Source organism: Dromiciops gliroides, chromosome 3, assembly GCF_019393635.1.
Source record: "Dromiciops gliroides isolate mDroGli1 chromosome 3, mDroGli1.pri, whole genome shotgun sequence".
NCBI classification, from domain to species: domain Eukaryota; kingdom Metazoa; phylum Chordata; class Mammalia; order Microbiotheria; family Microbiotheriidae; genus Dromiciops; species Dromiciops gliroides.
This window is the reverse complement of record NC_057863.1, coordinates 607823998-607838307: the sequence shown is the minus strand read 5'-3', so window position 1 is coordinate 607838307 and position 14310 is coordinate 607823998. Positions and strand designations below refer to the sequence as shown.

Sequence of the window (14310 nt, the reverse complement as noted above, 5' to 3'; positions counted from 1 at the left end):
CCTGGGACATCACTGACAGAATCATTTATGCCTGTATTTCCAGTCGTCAGATGAGGGTAATGAACTAGTGCTTACTTTGCAGGGCTGTTTGTTGTGAGGTTAAAATGAGAATGTATGTGAAAATGCTTTGTAAACATATATAAAGTACATACATCAAAAGTTTGTTTTCTTACATGGTGTTGTGAGTTATCTGTGGGTAGGGCATCAACTGTCTCTTCTCTAGGCTTAAGTGAATCAAAGAATTCAAGATAGAGGAGATCCAGAGACTATTGACTTCTTCCACCCTGTACCTAAAGTCCTCTCCAGTACGCCCTGCGGTCATCCATCCTTTGTTATTTAACACCTAGGAAGATTATTTTAGCAGAACTTTGTGCCCCAATATGTCTAGGTCATCCTTTTAGCCAGTAAGGTTGTATACCTTGTCTGGATTTTGTTCATACCCAGCTAATAGTTGTATTAAGCATAGATTTAAAGGTGGCTAAGTAAAGTTGCATTCCAAATGTCAGCAAAGGTATAAGCCAAGTGCTCCTGTCTGACTTTTCATGACTCCATTTGGGATTTACTTGGAGTCGGGGGCAGCTAAGTGGTGCAGTGGATAAAGCACCGGTCGTGGATTCAGTAGGACCTAAATTCAAATCCGACTTTGGACACTTGAACTTACTAGCTATGTGACCACTCGGCAAAACACAACTCTCATTGCCCAACCAAAAAAAAAAAAAATACTTGAGTGGTTTGTTCCATTTCCTTCTCCAGCTCGTTTTACAGATGAGGAACTGAGGCAAATAGGGTTAAGTAACTTACCCAAGGTCACACAGCTAGTAAGTGTCTGAGGCCAGATTTGAACTCAGGAAGAGGAGTCTTACTGACTCCAGGCCCAGTGTTCTATCCAATGTGCCATTTAGCTACCCAAAGACGCTAAATTTTGGCTTCCTTGAAAATAAGTGTTAATTGCTTCAATTTTTTCCCCCATTTACAGCTTGGCTCTATATGTAGTTAAAGGTGACAATGCTAAATTTTGATTTTATTTATCCTAAGTAAGGTAGAGGTAAGCATTGAGGATCACGGGATTAGGGTTAAAACCTAAAGGTCCTAATGTATCCTTATAATTATATGCACGTACACGTGTGTGCATGTGCGCTCGTGCGCGCACACACACTTCCAATACTAGATAGATGGAGTCATATCTAAGTGATTAAATATTTTGAATGGACGAAAAGCCACATCCAAGACCAAGTTGGAAAGAAAATTCTAATATAGGGTTAGGTGTTTGTTTTCCCCCTTAATATTTTTTTCCCAGTTACATGTAAAGATAGTTTTTAGCATTCATTTTTTGTAAGATTTTGAGTTCCAGGAACAACTAAGTGGCACAGTAGATAAGAGCACCAGCCTTGGATTCAGGAGGACCTGAGTTCAAATCTGGCTTCAGACACTTGGCACTTCCTAGCTGTGTGACCCTGGGCAAGTCACTTAATCCCAATTGCCTCACCAAAAAAAAAAAAAAAAGATTTTGAGTTTCAAATTTTTCTCCCACCCTCCCTTACTTTCTCTCTTCTGAAGCCATCAAGCAATCTGATACAGGTTATATATGAACAATCACAGTAAACTTATTTCCACATTAGTCATGTTGTGAAAGAATCAGAACAAAAGGAAAAAACCTCAAGAAAGAAAAAAAAATAAAAAGTAAAAATAGTATGGTTAAATCTGCATTTAAATTTTACAATTCTTTTTCTGTATGTGGAAAGCATTTCCCATCATGAGTACTTGGATCATTATTGTGTAGCTGAGAAAAGCAAAGTCTATCACAGCTGATCATCACACAGTGTTGCTGTTACTATGTACAATGTTATCTTGGTTCTGCTCACTTCACTCATCAGTCCTCTTAAGTCTTTCCAGGTTTTTCTGAAATCTGCCTGCTCATCATTTCTAACAGCACAAAAGTATTCCATTACAAAGAGAGCTGCTATAAATATTTTTGTACCTGTGGGTCCTTTTCCTTTTTTATGATCTCTTTTGGGATACAGACCTGGTAGTGGTATTTCTGGGTCAAAGGGTATGCACAGTCCCAAATCCCTTTGGGCATAGTTCCAAATTGCTCTCCAGAATGGTTGGATCAGTTCACAACTACGCCAATAATACATTAGTGTTCCAATTAATAGGTCAGTTATGTGAGAAAATAATTATTAATAATAGGTTTCTTAGGGATCAGTCCTTCCCCCCACTCCAGAAAGTTTATCAAATTTCATTTTGGACAAACCCAAGGGAATGGAGATAAGATTCTTTTGTCTAGAAGCCTGTGGTGAATAAAATTATATGGGATCACCTATTACTTTCCCAAGTTTAGGGAACCTTAGCTGGGCTTCTAATATATTTGTTACTTAGAAATTAGAGGTTACTGCACCAGTTTGGGGCATAAAGCATTTATTATAGCATATTAAATATCAGTAAAGAGAGCACATGGCTCAGAAAGTTGAGAGATAATGAAGAACCATAGTGGGCTACTTCTGCTCCCTCTAAGTTCCCTGGCCAAGAGATCAATCAGCAGGCATGAGTTCTCTGAGGGAAGGATGAGAGAGAGCCCTTACACACTGCTTAAAGCTAATGGATAGCATCATTCAAATCTGTTGGTTCACTGGATTTGAGGGTGGTTCGGCACAGTGTGCTGTCAGAGCCCAAAGAACAGAAAACCCTGGCAGGAACAAGGCTTTCAGGTGGGTGTGGTTTTGAATGAGGTAACTTCCTGACTCTGGGCTGGCCTTAAGAAAGGTCAGGCTAGGCTCTCTGGGTTAGGCCCTCCATCGGGGGTCTCTGGGAGTCCCAAAACCCCATTATTTTCTCACAAGCCTGAAGGTTGGATTAAACCATACCTAGATAATGGACTTTGCCATTGGTTTTTTGCATTTCTTTCCCTGCTGTCATCCTAAAGTTCATTTAGACCATCTTCAAGTCATGTCAACAGATCAGATTTGTTTAATGTATAATGACCTACCTCTATCAACAGGATAAAAATCCTTGGAAACTACCATGCTTTGTTTTGGGGGGCTTTACTACTACAGCTAACTGGCATGCTGAAGCTCTCTCTCCAGTCAGCTAGGGACCATGAGTGAGGAGACTTGGGCAATCCCTTACTGGTATGATACTGATAAATTAACAAGTTACTAAGTGCTTAGATCTTGGATGGCAAGTATCCCCTTTATTTTCAGTTTCCATAGCCTGAGCTCAATTCCCACTAAGTCTCAATAACTAACTCTTTATTAACTCCTGCCTCCAATTAACAAACACTTTTAAAAGTTGTCAATAGAGTTCTGGAGACGGAGCCAAGATGGTGGAGTAAAATCTAGAAAACTGCCTGATCTCTCCCCTATTTCACTCAGAAACAATGTTAAATTAAGCCTCACAACAGATTCTGGATCTGCAAAACCTGCAAAAAAGACAAGTGAAACAATCTTCTGACTTAAGATAACCTAGATCTTCAGGAAAGGTCTGTCTCATCTGGGTAAAAGGGGAACACAGCTCAGTGCAGAGGGTGTCTGGGAAAGTCAGCAAAGGGCTCTTAGTCACAGCACAGATTAGCAGTTAAGGACCTTCGGTCCTAGCTCAGCAAGCTAGTGGCACAGCAGGCCAACTGTGAGGTCCCCAGTGCCAACACAGAAGGCAATTGGCCAGCTGAGGTATCTGCTACCCAACAGACCCAAACAGGCTGGGCTCCCCCCACCAGTGCAGTGAGCAAGCTGCAAGCAGCTGAGGTCTCAGAGCAGAAAGCCAGTGACTGGGCCCCTGGCCCCCAACAAAAGAAGCTTGGAACAGTGCACATTGTATCCCAGGAGCAGAGTTCAACTCTAAAAGGCATGAAAATAGGCTAAAATATTACTAAGAAACAGAAAAGAATTTACTATGGTGACAGGGAGGGTAAAAACATAAAACACAGAGAACAATAATGTCAAAATGCCCACATGTGAAGCCTTAAAGGGGAAGAGGAATTGGTTTCAAGACCAGAAAGCCCTGTTGGAAGAGCTCAAAAGAGGATTTTATAAATCAAATAAAGTAGATGAAAAATTTGGAAAAGAAATGAGAGTTATGCAAGAGAGAGTCAATAACATGGGAAAAAAAAGACACAAATTGACTGAGGAAAACAACTCATTCAAAAATGCAATTGGCGAAATGGAAAAGAAGATACAATTTCTTAAGAGTCAGAACTGGGCAGATGGAAGCTAATGACTCAATGAGACAACAGGAAGAAGTAAACTAGAATCAAAAGAATATGAAAGTAAAAGAAAATGCAAAATACCTCTTCAGAAAAACAACAGACCTGGAAAACAGATCCAAGAGGGACAATCTAAGAATAATTGGATTACCTGAGGACTATGACCAAAAAAAGAGCCTAGATAGTATATTTAATGACTTCATAAAGGAGAGCTGCCCCACTGTCTTAGAACCAGAGATAAAAAGTCATTGAAAGAATCCACCAATCATCTGCTGAAAGAGAGCCCAAAAGGAAAACTCCAAGGAATATCAGAGCTAAATTCCAGATTTATCAAGCAAAGGAGAAAATACTGCAAGCAGCCAGGAAGAATCAATTTCATTATCAAGGAACAATCAGGATTACCTGGGACCTGGCAACTTCAATATTAAAGGATCAGAGGGCCTGGAATATGACATTCCAGAGTGCAGTGGAACTGGGATTACAACCAAGAATGTACTACCCAGCAAAATTAAGCATAATCTTTCAAGGGAAAAGATGGGCATTCAATGAAATAGAAAATTTTAAAACTTTCCCAATGACAAGCCCAGAACTGAACAAAAAATTAAATCTACAAATACAAAAGAAGCAAGAAAAGGTAAAAAGGGGGTGGGGGGGGAGAGAAACAAAACATGTTATTCAATAAGGGTAAAATGTTTACATCCCAACACAGGAAGAAGAGATTTCTAACTCTTGAGAACTATATCTTTAAGGCAGATGGGAGTACACACAGACAGAAGGTGTGAGTATAAGTTGATTCTGATGTGATGATATTAAAAAAACATTAAGGGGTAACAAAAAGGATTATACTGGGAGAAGAGGAAAGGGGGAGTGGAATGGGGTGAAGCACATCACATGAAGAGGCACAAAAGATCTGTTACAATAGAGGGAAAGAAGGGAGGGGTGAGCATTGTTTTGACCTTACTTTCATCTGATTTGGCTCAGAGGGAATAACATACACACTCAATTGGATATAAAATTTTAACACTATAGGGAAGTAAAAGGGGAAAGAAAAGGGTGGGATGCTGATAGGAGGATAAAACTAGGAGGTGAAAGATAAAGGACAAGAAGGAGGTGGGGCTGATAGAAGAGAGGGCAAAACTAGGAGGTGAAAGTGTAAAGGACAAAAGGGAGTTGGGGCTGATATAAGGGAGGGTGAACAGAGGGAGGTGGTGGCCAGAAACAAAACACTGGTGAGAGGAGACAGGGGGAAAGGAAAGAGAAAAGCATAAATAAGAGGAAAAATAGGATGCAGGGAAATACACAGGTAGTAATCATAACTGAGAATGTGAATGGGATGAATTCTCCCATAAACCAGAAGCAGATAGAGTGGATTAAAAACCAGAATCCTACAATATGTTGTTTACAAGAAACACTCTGGGCAGCTAGGTGGTGCAGTGGATAAAGCACCAGCCCTGGATTCAGGAGGACCTGAGTTCAAATCAGACCTCAGACACTTGACACTTACTAGCTGTGTGATCCTGGACAAGTCACTTAATCCTCATTGCCCCATTAAAAAAAAACCTAACAAATACACACATTTGAAGCAGAGGAGATACACACAGAGTATAGGTAAAAGGATGGAGTAGAATGTATTATATTCTGCTTCAGCTGAAGTAAAAAAAACAGGAATAGCAATCCTTATCTCAGACAAAGCAAAAGCAAAAATCAACCTAATTAAAAGAGATAAGGAAACTACATCTTGCTAAAAGGTACCATAGAAAATGAAGTAATTTCTATACTAAACATATGCACCAAGTGGTGCAGCATCCAAATTCTTAGGAACATTAAGTGAGTTCCAGGAAGAAATAGACAGCAAAACTATAATAGTGGGGGGCAGCTAGGTGGCTCAGTGGATAAAGCACCGGCCCTGGATTCAGGAGGACCTGAGTTCAAATCCAGCCTCAGTCACTTGACACTTACTAGCTGTGTGATCCTGGGGAGGTCACTTAACCCTCATTGCCCTGCAAAACAAAACTAATGTGGAAATATGTTTAACATGATTGTAATGTATAACCCATATCAGATTGTTTGCTGGTTTCAGGGGGGAGGGTAAGGGAAGGTGGGAGAAAAACTTGGAACTCAAAAAAACCCTACACATAACTGGAAAAATTTTAAAAAATAAAGTGTTTTTAACATTCTAATACATAAAAATTTAGGTATTATGCCCCAATGTGAAAAGCAGGGGCCCTCACCTTGGTCAGTAGCCACAGCCCTTGGGCAAAGGAGAAGTTACAATCTGCAGTAGAATAATATTGCATCTGATAGCAACAAAATTCAAATATGAAAATGTTTTAATATCACACCCATAGTCCCTCATGTCTGCAAAGGGGAAAGATGCATTCTCAAAAAAAAAAATTGAGGGGGAAAGGTAGAGGGTAAAGTGTCACTGCTCTTCCTATTTGTAATGTAGTCATAGCATAGATTGTTTTTCTGTTTCTGTTTGCCTATCAGGTAGTATTTTTTATAAATAACTTCAACCTTCACTGATCCCATGCTCAGTTCACATTCACAGGACAGTGGAACTGATAGAAGCAATGTGGAAATGCCATATACAAATAATAGATAAATAACAGGAATTACATAAAGCATAGTAGCACAGGAGGCTGCATACATATGCTATGGGCCCTAGAAGACAGCTCTGGTCTAAAAAAATTCTTTTCACACAATCCTGTGATTAGTTTGGAAATTATTCAAGTAAACATCCACATCCAGAACAGCTTCAAGCTTGTATTCTTCATTTTTATTTACACGTGCTTATCAAAACTCCTGGGAACTGAGTGATTTCCCCCACCCCTGTTATACTGATTATTCCAATTATTAAATCACATATTAACTACAATTGTGATATATCAGTATATTTTACTTAATTAGATTAAGTCAGTAATAATGGATTAATTCAGATAGATGTCAGTAAGATTATCCACATACTATATTGAAGTAGGTCTGCAAATATAAAAATTAGCTGAATCCACACAGTATTATTAGTCAAAGGTCAACTACCAAGAACAGTAACTCCTGAGCTAGATAGACCAATCAGGAATGGTCAACCACTAAGACCCACCTACTTTAGTTGTAGAAGCCCCCATTTTGCTTATGTTCTGTGGTTTTCTTTCTTTAAATTTTATGTATTCATCTGCATCACTTTGGGTATGTTTGTTTTGCAGAGATATCCCTTTTTGATTATGCTAAGTATTCTTAAGCCTCATTTTTGTATAAAAACCTCTGGGACCCATGACTTGGGGTCTTTCAGGTACTACCTCTGACCAGTTTTATTGTGAGACCAATACCATCTCTCTCAATAAGCCTAAACCTATTTTCCACTGCTTGGACACTTTGCTGTTTCTTTCCTACATCAAACTTAGAAATGTTCATGACAGAACTAAAAACAAGTAACTATGAGCTGTTGCAAATTAATTTTCCACTGACTAGGCCTATGTTTTCAATCTCCAGAGTAATTTGTTAAAAAAAAAAAAAGGCAAGGCAATGCAGTAGGTCCAGGCTGCAGATTGAAAAATTACCTTCAAAAACCTGACATTTTCTGCCCTTAAGTCCCATTACCCCTTGGGGATAAAATGTTCTATCAAGAACATAAGAGTTGCTCCCCACCCCCTCACTCACATTATTACTTCAGTGGTAAAGAGGCAACAAAGACACAGAGACTAAAAAAAGTAAATTAGATTTTATTTACAATGAAAATATATACAATGTCAACATGCAGCTGTTCAGTTACTGAATTAAGTTAGTACTGGCTATATTTAACCCACTGCAAGAACATACAAATATTTACAAATATCTACATACATTAATAAAAATCCCACCTGTGATTTCTGGTCCATTTGTGCTCATTTCACTTATCTGGAAAAGAAACCTAAGATGATACATTAAAGTACTTAATCTTTTCATGCCAGGATTTCAAACTGTCTTTTATAGCTAAAGATAGCTTTCTGCTTCTCATGACTCATGAGGAAGGGATGATACTAGACATACTAGAATTTGAAAGACAGGGCTGTTTTAGGAGAACTTAAAAGCAAACTATTTTCCTCTTTCTTGATAGGAATCCACTGTCCATATGAACTCTGGCTTTTCACATCTTCCTTAGGAGATCCCCCAGTCTCTATAGCTGTTTTCTGAAGTACTGGATTTGCTACAGAATTCTGCAAAAAGAAAATCAAATACCGAGTCAATCTTCAAACCCTCTCTGTTTAAAGAAACAGTATATCCTGAAAATGGCCTTTTGTGCAAAACAACTTTGAAATAAGTACCAAAGTTCTTATGGTCTACAAATTAATGTCCAATTTTAAAAGTTTCTCAGTTATATTTGAAAAGTGGCTGTTAATGATTACTTTGGTAAATGATTTGGAAAATAACTTAGATCATTTACTCCAACCCTTCATTTTAGAAGGGGGAAAAAAAACCAACCCAGAGTGGCTGGGGTATTAGCATTCCCAAGGTTACACACTGCCAAGAAGAACAGAAGAAAATCGGATCCAAGGTGATGGCAGGAAGGTGAACACAAAATTTCCAGCTCTCAGTTCAATGTTTTTTCCACTATCTATGCTGCACCAAGGAACCAAAATTAAAACCACACATTATACTTACAGCAGGGCTGAAAGGTAGGCTTCTCTGCTGGGAAGAACTTTCATTTGAGGTTTTAATGACATCCTCATTTAATCTTCCTGACAGCTAGAAAAATGGGTAAGAAAAAAAATCTTTTTTTAAAAGACTGGGCCCATCCAATTGATGACTACTCTTCTTTTATAAAGACATCATTAGTATACAAACTTAGTTGGAAATATTTATAAAGAAGTTGGATCTACTCAAAGAGTTAGTAAGATCAGATCCAAACAACAGAATGGTCTGTTAAGGACTGAATGTCAGACTCAATATGGCCATCTTTAGAAGTGAATGAAAGGCTCTTTTTACTTACACCTCACTGAGGCATAGGGATCACAATAAATCCAACCAAATCTTGATTATAAATGCAGATTCAAATGTATATATAAAACACCATACCAGGTGTTGAGTGAAACCTCAAGTTTAATTTCATTCCTCACCAAAAATTAAGGAAGCATGAATGTCTTAGTTTCATCACCTATTAAATCTGCATTAACAGTCAAACTAGGAGAGCTAAATCACCAGGTAGTTGCCTAAAACAGGGTTTAAGAAAATGGGTTCACCTGGATGGCATTTCTCACCTGTACTACATAAACCTCTTTATTTAGATACTATAATGTTGATGCAGAATCTTTTTTTTCAATCAGACATGAGTTAAAAGATTTAAGTATTTAGCATATAAATACTTTTATTCACAAATAAAATAACTAAACAATGAAAGTCTAACTTGGTAAATCAAAACTACCCATTTTCTTAAACGTAAAAGCTAAGGAATGTAGTTTTGATTTTTATGTAATGAGAAAACTAAACACTGCATTTGACCGATTGAAGTGCATATATCCTGCACAGCTCTGGAGAATGACAATAAACTTATCTGCAAGTGATGCAGGCCTCTTCTTCTGTTATCTCTCAAACATCTGGAATATATTGCATACATTATGAAAGGGACATCTATAACACAGATGCCCCCCCAAACCACAAAGTGTACTTTTACGATTATTTCTGAAATGCAATTTTAGATATTGTATCTGATGAGTAGCTAAGTTTGCATCTGTCCAAATTCTAGCATGCAGATATCCTACCATCACAAAACTAAAATTTCCGATTTGTGAAAGTTAACTTTCAAGTTATTTAAACCTCTCACAGCAGCTTTAGCCCATGTATCAATTACCAAGAGATTTTCTTCATCAATGTCTGGAGACCACATTCATGATTTCTATAAGACAGAAATAAAGCAAGTGAACTGTACTGAATGTTGGGAGTACAGAATTTGTGGGAACATAATTTGTTGCAAATGAAAGTTAAAGAATAGTTTGTACAGTATTTAATAATCTAAATCAAGTGTTTGGGGAAAAAAAAACAACCTTGAGAATTACATAGAAGTGCTTGAGGTATGAGCTACAACACCTTTTTAAAAAAAGTTTGGAGTTAAGACCAATTAGCATTCCTTGATTTGTAGAGCACTTCCACCAAAACAAGATCTTTACTTTCCAATCTTCAACTATGAATAAATTTGATTTCAGATTTTCATAGAAAAGTAAACTAAGGCATTTTGAAAATAAGTCACTACATATTGCAAGTTCATCTTGGAAGTAGTTTGTTTTTGAAGTGTTATTCGTTTGTTTAAATGAAGAAATTAAAAACACCTACTAATACTTACCTCAACAAGTTTTGTAGCATCACCCTGTACTTGTTTTCCACCATTTGTGTCTTTAGATAATGGACCAGTTCTGAGACTAGCTGGCAAGTCAATATTGGCTGTTCCTAAAGCTTTGGCTGCATTAGCCTTTGCTATTTCTAAAAGTTCCATCCTATCTGGAATAGAGAAAAAGCAAAGTAATTATTAATACCCAAAAGCTAATTTTCTGTCAAGAAAAATCATGCATCATCTTTATTACCATGCAGGGATCACATATTTCTTTAAAAAATAAATCTTTTCTTTTCTCCCCACACCTTCAGGCTTACTCCTTTAATAGATGACATTTATGTAATGCTTTTAAGTTTTACATGAGCCTGTAAAATAGCTATCATAGCCATTATTTATTGTTGTTCAGTCATGTCCAACTCTTTGTGACCCCCCCACTTGGGGTTTCCTTGGCAGAGATAGTGAAGTGGTTGCCATTTCCTTCTCCAGCTCATTTTTACAGATGAGGAAACCAAGTCAAGCAAAGTAAAGTGATTTGCTCAAGGTCAGACAAGAAGTGTCTAAGGCCAGATCTGAACTCAGGAAGATGAGTGTTCCTGAATTCAAGCCCAGGGTTCTATCCACTTCCACACCTAGCTGCCCCACAGCCATTATTAGCCACCTCCATTTTACAGACATGGCAGACGTATTAAATGACCTACCTGCCCTTTAGACTTCAAGGGTCAAAGTTTGAGCCCATTTCAAATCTAGCACGTTGTCAGTATCTTTGGGAAACAATGGCTGAATAGAAAGTGATGGCTTCTGCCAGGCTCTCGGTAAATAAATAGGCCAAGATCACAGTATCTTTAAGTTTTCTAGTTCCTCATAGATCGTTAATATTTCATTTTGCAACTCTAGCCTCATTACATTACTGTGCCCTGCTGACTTTGCTACCCCTGAAGAATATAATCATATAATCAATAAACAGAAAATAAAAACTGTTTTTTAGAAACTCCTAGTCACTCTGCAACCTTAAAAGAACTATTGCTGACAGTGGAATTTGGGGTGTGGCTAAACGGGAAGTCATTTTGAGCAACAATATTTCAAATGGAATTTAGACAAATAACTAAATGAACAATTATAGGTATATTTAGGCAAATTCTCTGTTCTATAGCCAATTTGATTTAACCAGCAGAGACTCAATTGTGAGCAAGGGAGAAATCTTTAGTTCACACATACAGAGGTCATGTAACTTTCAAAGACTCCAACATGTAGAAGATCTGAGTTCAAATGCAGCTTCAAACACTTACGAGCAGTGTGACCCTGCTGGGCAAGTCACTTACCCATATTTCCCTCCATTTCTCATCTATAAAATGGGGTCACAATAGAGAAGAAAATGGCCAACCACTCCATTATCTTTGCCAAGAAAACCCCATGGATTTTTGCTAAAACAAAAGTTCATGGGGTCACATGGAGTCAGCCATGACTTAACAATTCCAAAAAACTAATTACAAATATATAATTCCCTACTGCTACATACATGAAGTGTTTGGTTTTTTCCTCTTTGCATAAGTCCAAAGATAACCAAGGGGAAAAAACTTTTAAAAATTGCTTTTTAAAGTGTTAATAAGTAAACTTTCTAAAACTTTATTTAATAAATACAACTCGTGTTAAAACACCTGTTGATTTGAATTTAGTTTGACAAGACTAACCAAGAGAACAGAGAAGTAAAGGAAAAGAGAAAAACAACCAGGAGGGTAAACAAAGGGAACCAGATAAAGAGGAAGCCTTAAGAAGGAACTGAAATACTTGAAAATCTGTCACCACACCCAGCAATTAACTTACTCCAAAGTCCAAGAGATCACTTTGCCACCACAGACTTTCAAAGTATTAATTAGCTGGTAAAACTGTTGAGGTACCTCACTGACAATTGTGAAGGAAAAAAATATTTTCTGAATAACCTACAGTGGGTTACAGAACCTCTAACCGAGGAAGATCATTATCCCCAAACTTTCTACCACTGCCCCTACCTACATGGGGCCAACTCTTAACTGAACATTATCAAGGGATTGGCATGTTAAGTCCACTTAAAATGGGTTCCATTTACTATGGCTGTATAGATCCCTAGAACCACACCTGGACTCCTGCTTTCAAACCAGATAAGTTCAATCAACATACTAGACAGACCTTAGTACTAACTTTGAAGAATTCAACTTTCAGGAACAGGTTTCCACTCCATTTTTAAGAAATGCTCCATCAAATAAAGTTCACTTCCTTATCACAAACCACCTCTAGTGTCAAGTTCCAATTTCCTCTAATTAGGGGGGAGCATACACACCTATTTTTTTTTCCGGGGCAATGGGGGTTAAGTGACTTGCCCAGGGTCACACAGCTAGTAAGTGTCAAATGTCCGAGGCCGGATTTGAACTCAGGTCCTCCTGAATCCAGGGCTGGTGCTTTATCCACTGTGCCACCTAGCTGCCTTCACACGTATTTTTAAGGAGACTTTGGAGTAATTTCGCCATGCTATCCTAGCTCTCGGGTTCGAGAAAAGTGGCTCACCTTTTTCACTTAAGCGCAGAGGCGTCGGGCTGCGGGATCGGGATCTGGACCGGGACCGGGACCGGTACCTCCAGCTCTTGTGGGCCTCTGGATAGACCGTCCGGCCGAAGCCGTAGTACCTTCGCCCGTGGGACCCCGGGTAAGCTCTCCGGTAGTACGAGCGCCCGCGGGACCTGGACCTGCTGCGGGAGCGGCCCCGAGAGGGCGAGCGGTAGTACCTCCGGTAAGCCCGAGGCGCCGGCCTCTCCCGGTACCGGCGGTTGCGGGACCTCGAGCGGCTCCGCGAATAGGAGCGCGAGTAGCGGCGGTACTTCCGCTGGTGGCGCCGGCGGGACTGGGACCGAGACCGGCTCCGCCGGTACCTGCTGCGACTGCGGGACGACGAGCGCGACGAGCGGCTCGAGGCGGACCGAGAGCTCGCAGACGACGACGTGCTTCGCGACCTCGACGAGAGGCGGCTGGAACGGCCCGTCCCGGAGCCCGAAGGGGAGTCCTTCCCCTGGGGAGAACCGGGCCACATATCGTTCACGTAGCTCGTCATGGCTCGGCTGCGCAGCTCCTGCAAAGGCAGTCACCGGAAGCGATCAGTCCGCCCTCCCGGAAGAGGAAGCTGGCAACACCCGAGCCCCGCCCTCGGTGCCCTCTCCCCGGACAGGGCCCACCCCAGAAGAAACGATAGGAGACCCCGGTAATCCGGGTGGGACGCCGGGAAAGGCCGCGCCCGAGTCGTCCGAGCTTTTCCCCGGCCTCCAACTGCTTCCTAACCGCCAGTCTCGAGCGCGTCCCAGTCTGCGCATGCGTGCACTCCCCCCTGGGCTCGCCCTCCGTCCTCGTCCTTTTTGTCTTCCGCCTCTCCCCCAAACCCCGCTTCCCGTCTTCTGCCTCTCAGTCACCCTACCCCCCCATCTTCCGCCTCTCACCCTTCTTCCCCCCCCCCGCTCCCGTCCGGGCAGGCCTAACGCGCATGCGCGACCCTTCACCCCCCCCCCCCTCCCCCATTCTCGCCCGCTCTAACCCCGCCAGCCCAGTCTAAGAAAGTCGAGAGGCCAGAACGCAGCCTAAGAAAGGAGACTTACACGAAACCGACCCCTAAAGCAGTGTGAGACAACAGGAGCCCCCGGTAGTCTGCTTTTTCCAACCGAGAAGCAGCTCAAAAGATTCACCTTCTGCACACAACCGTCGCCTCCGCCTTCTGAAAGCGCCAACGCCCAGCAGTCGCCGAAAATACCAGAAGCCCGCCCGGTAGCGCATGCGCATCGGCGGCGGGCGG

General features: G+C 40.6%; 1 protein-coding gene across 2 annotated transcripts; it reads right to left on the bottom strand.

Annotated features, from left to right (window-relative positions):
- Positions 1-7900: 7900 nt before the first annotated feature.
- RSRP1 (arginine and serine rich protein 1) lies at positions 7901-14309 on the bottom strand. Of its 2 annotated transcripts, none has more exons than XM_043992369.1 (5): positions 14117-14309; positions 13041-13599; positions 10515-10669; positions 8840-8923; positions 7901-8394 (listed from the first exon to the last, which is right to left on the bottom strand). In XM_043992369.1, the coding sequence occupies exons 2-5, from the start codon at positions 13579-13581 to the stop codon at positions 8227-8229; spliced, it is 948 nt and encodes a 315-aa protein (XP_043848304.1). In that variant the 5' UTR covers positions 13582-13599; positions 14117-14309; the 3' UTR covers positions 7901-8226. The 2 variants fall into 2 exon arrangements, with proteins under 2 accessions (XP_043848304.1, XP_043848302.1); XM_043992367.1 differs by having other exon boundaries at positions 14128-14253.
- Position 14310: the final 1 nt, after the last annotated feature.

What these genes read in the sequence shown, in the direction of transcription:
- RSRP1 (XM_043992369.1), bottom strand. Translation starts at nt 13,581, where the DNA reads ATGACGAGCTACGTGAACGATATGTGGCCCGGTTCTCCCCAGGGGAAG. An exon ending in ATGCTACAAAACTTGTTGAG is followed by an intron (nt 8,924 to 10,514) that starts GTAAGTATTAGT and finishes CCATTTTTCTAG; the next exon opens with CTGTCAGGAAGATTAAATGA. An exon ending in GCCTACCTTTCAGCCCTGCT is followed by an intron (nt 8,395 to 8,839) that starts GTAAGTATAATG and finishes TTCTTTTTGCAG; the next exon opens with AATTCTGTAGCAAATCCAGT.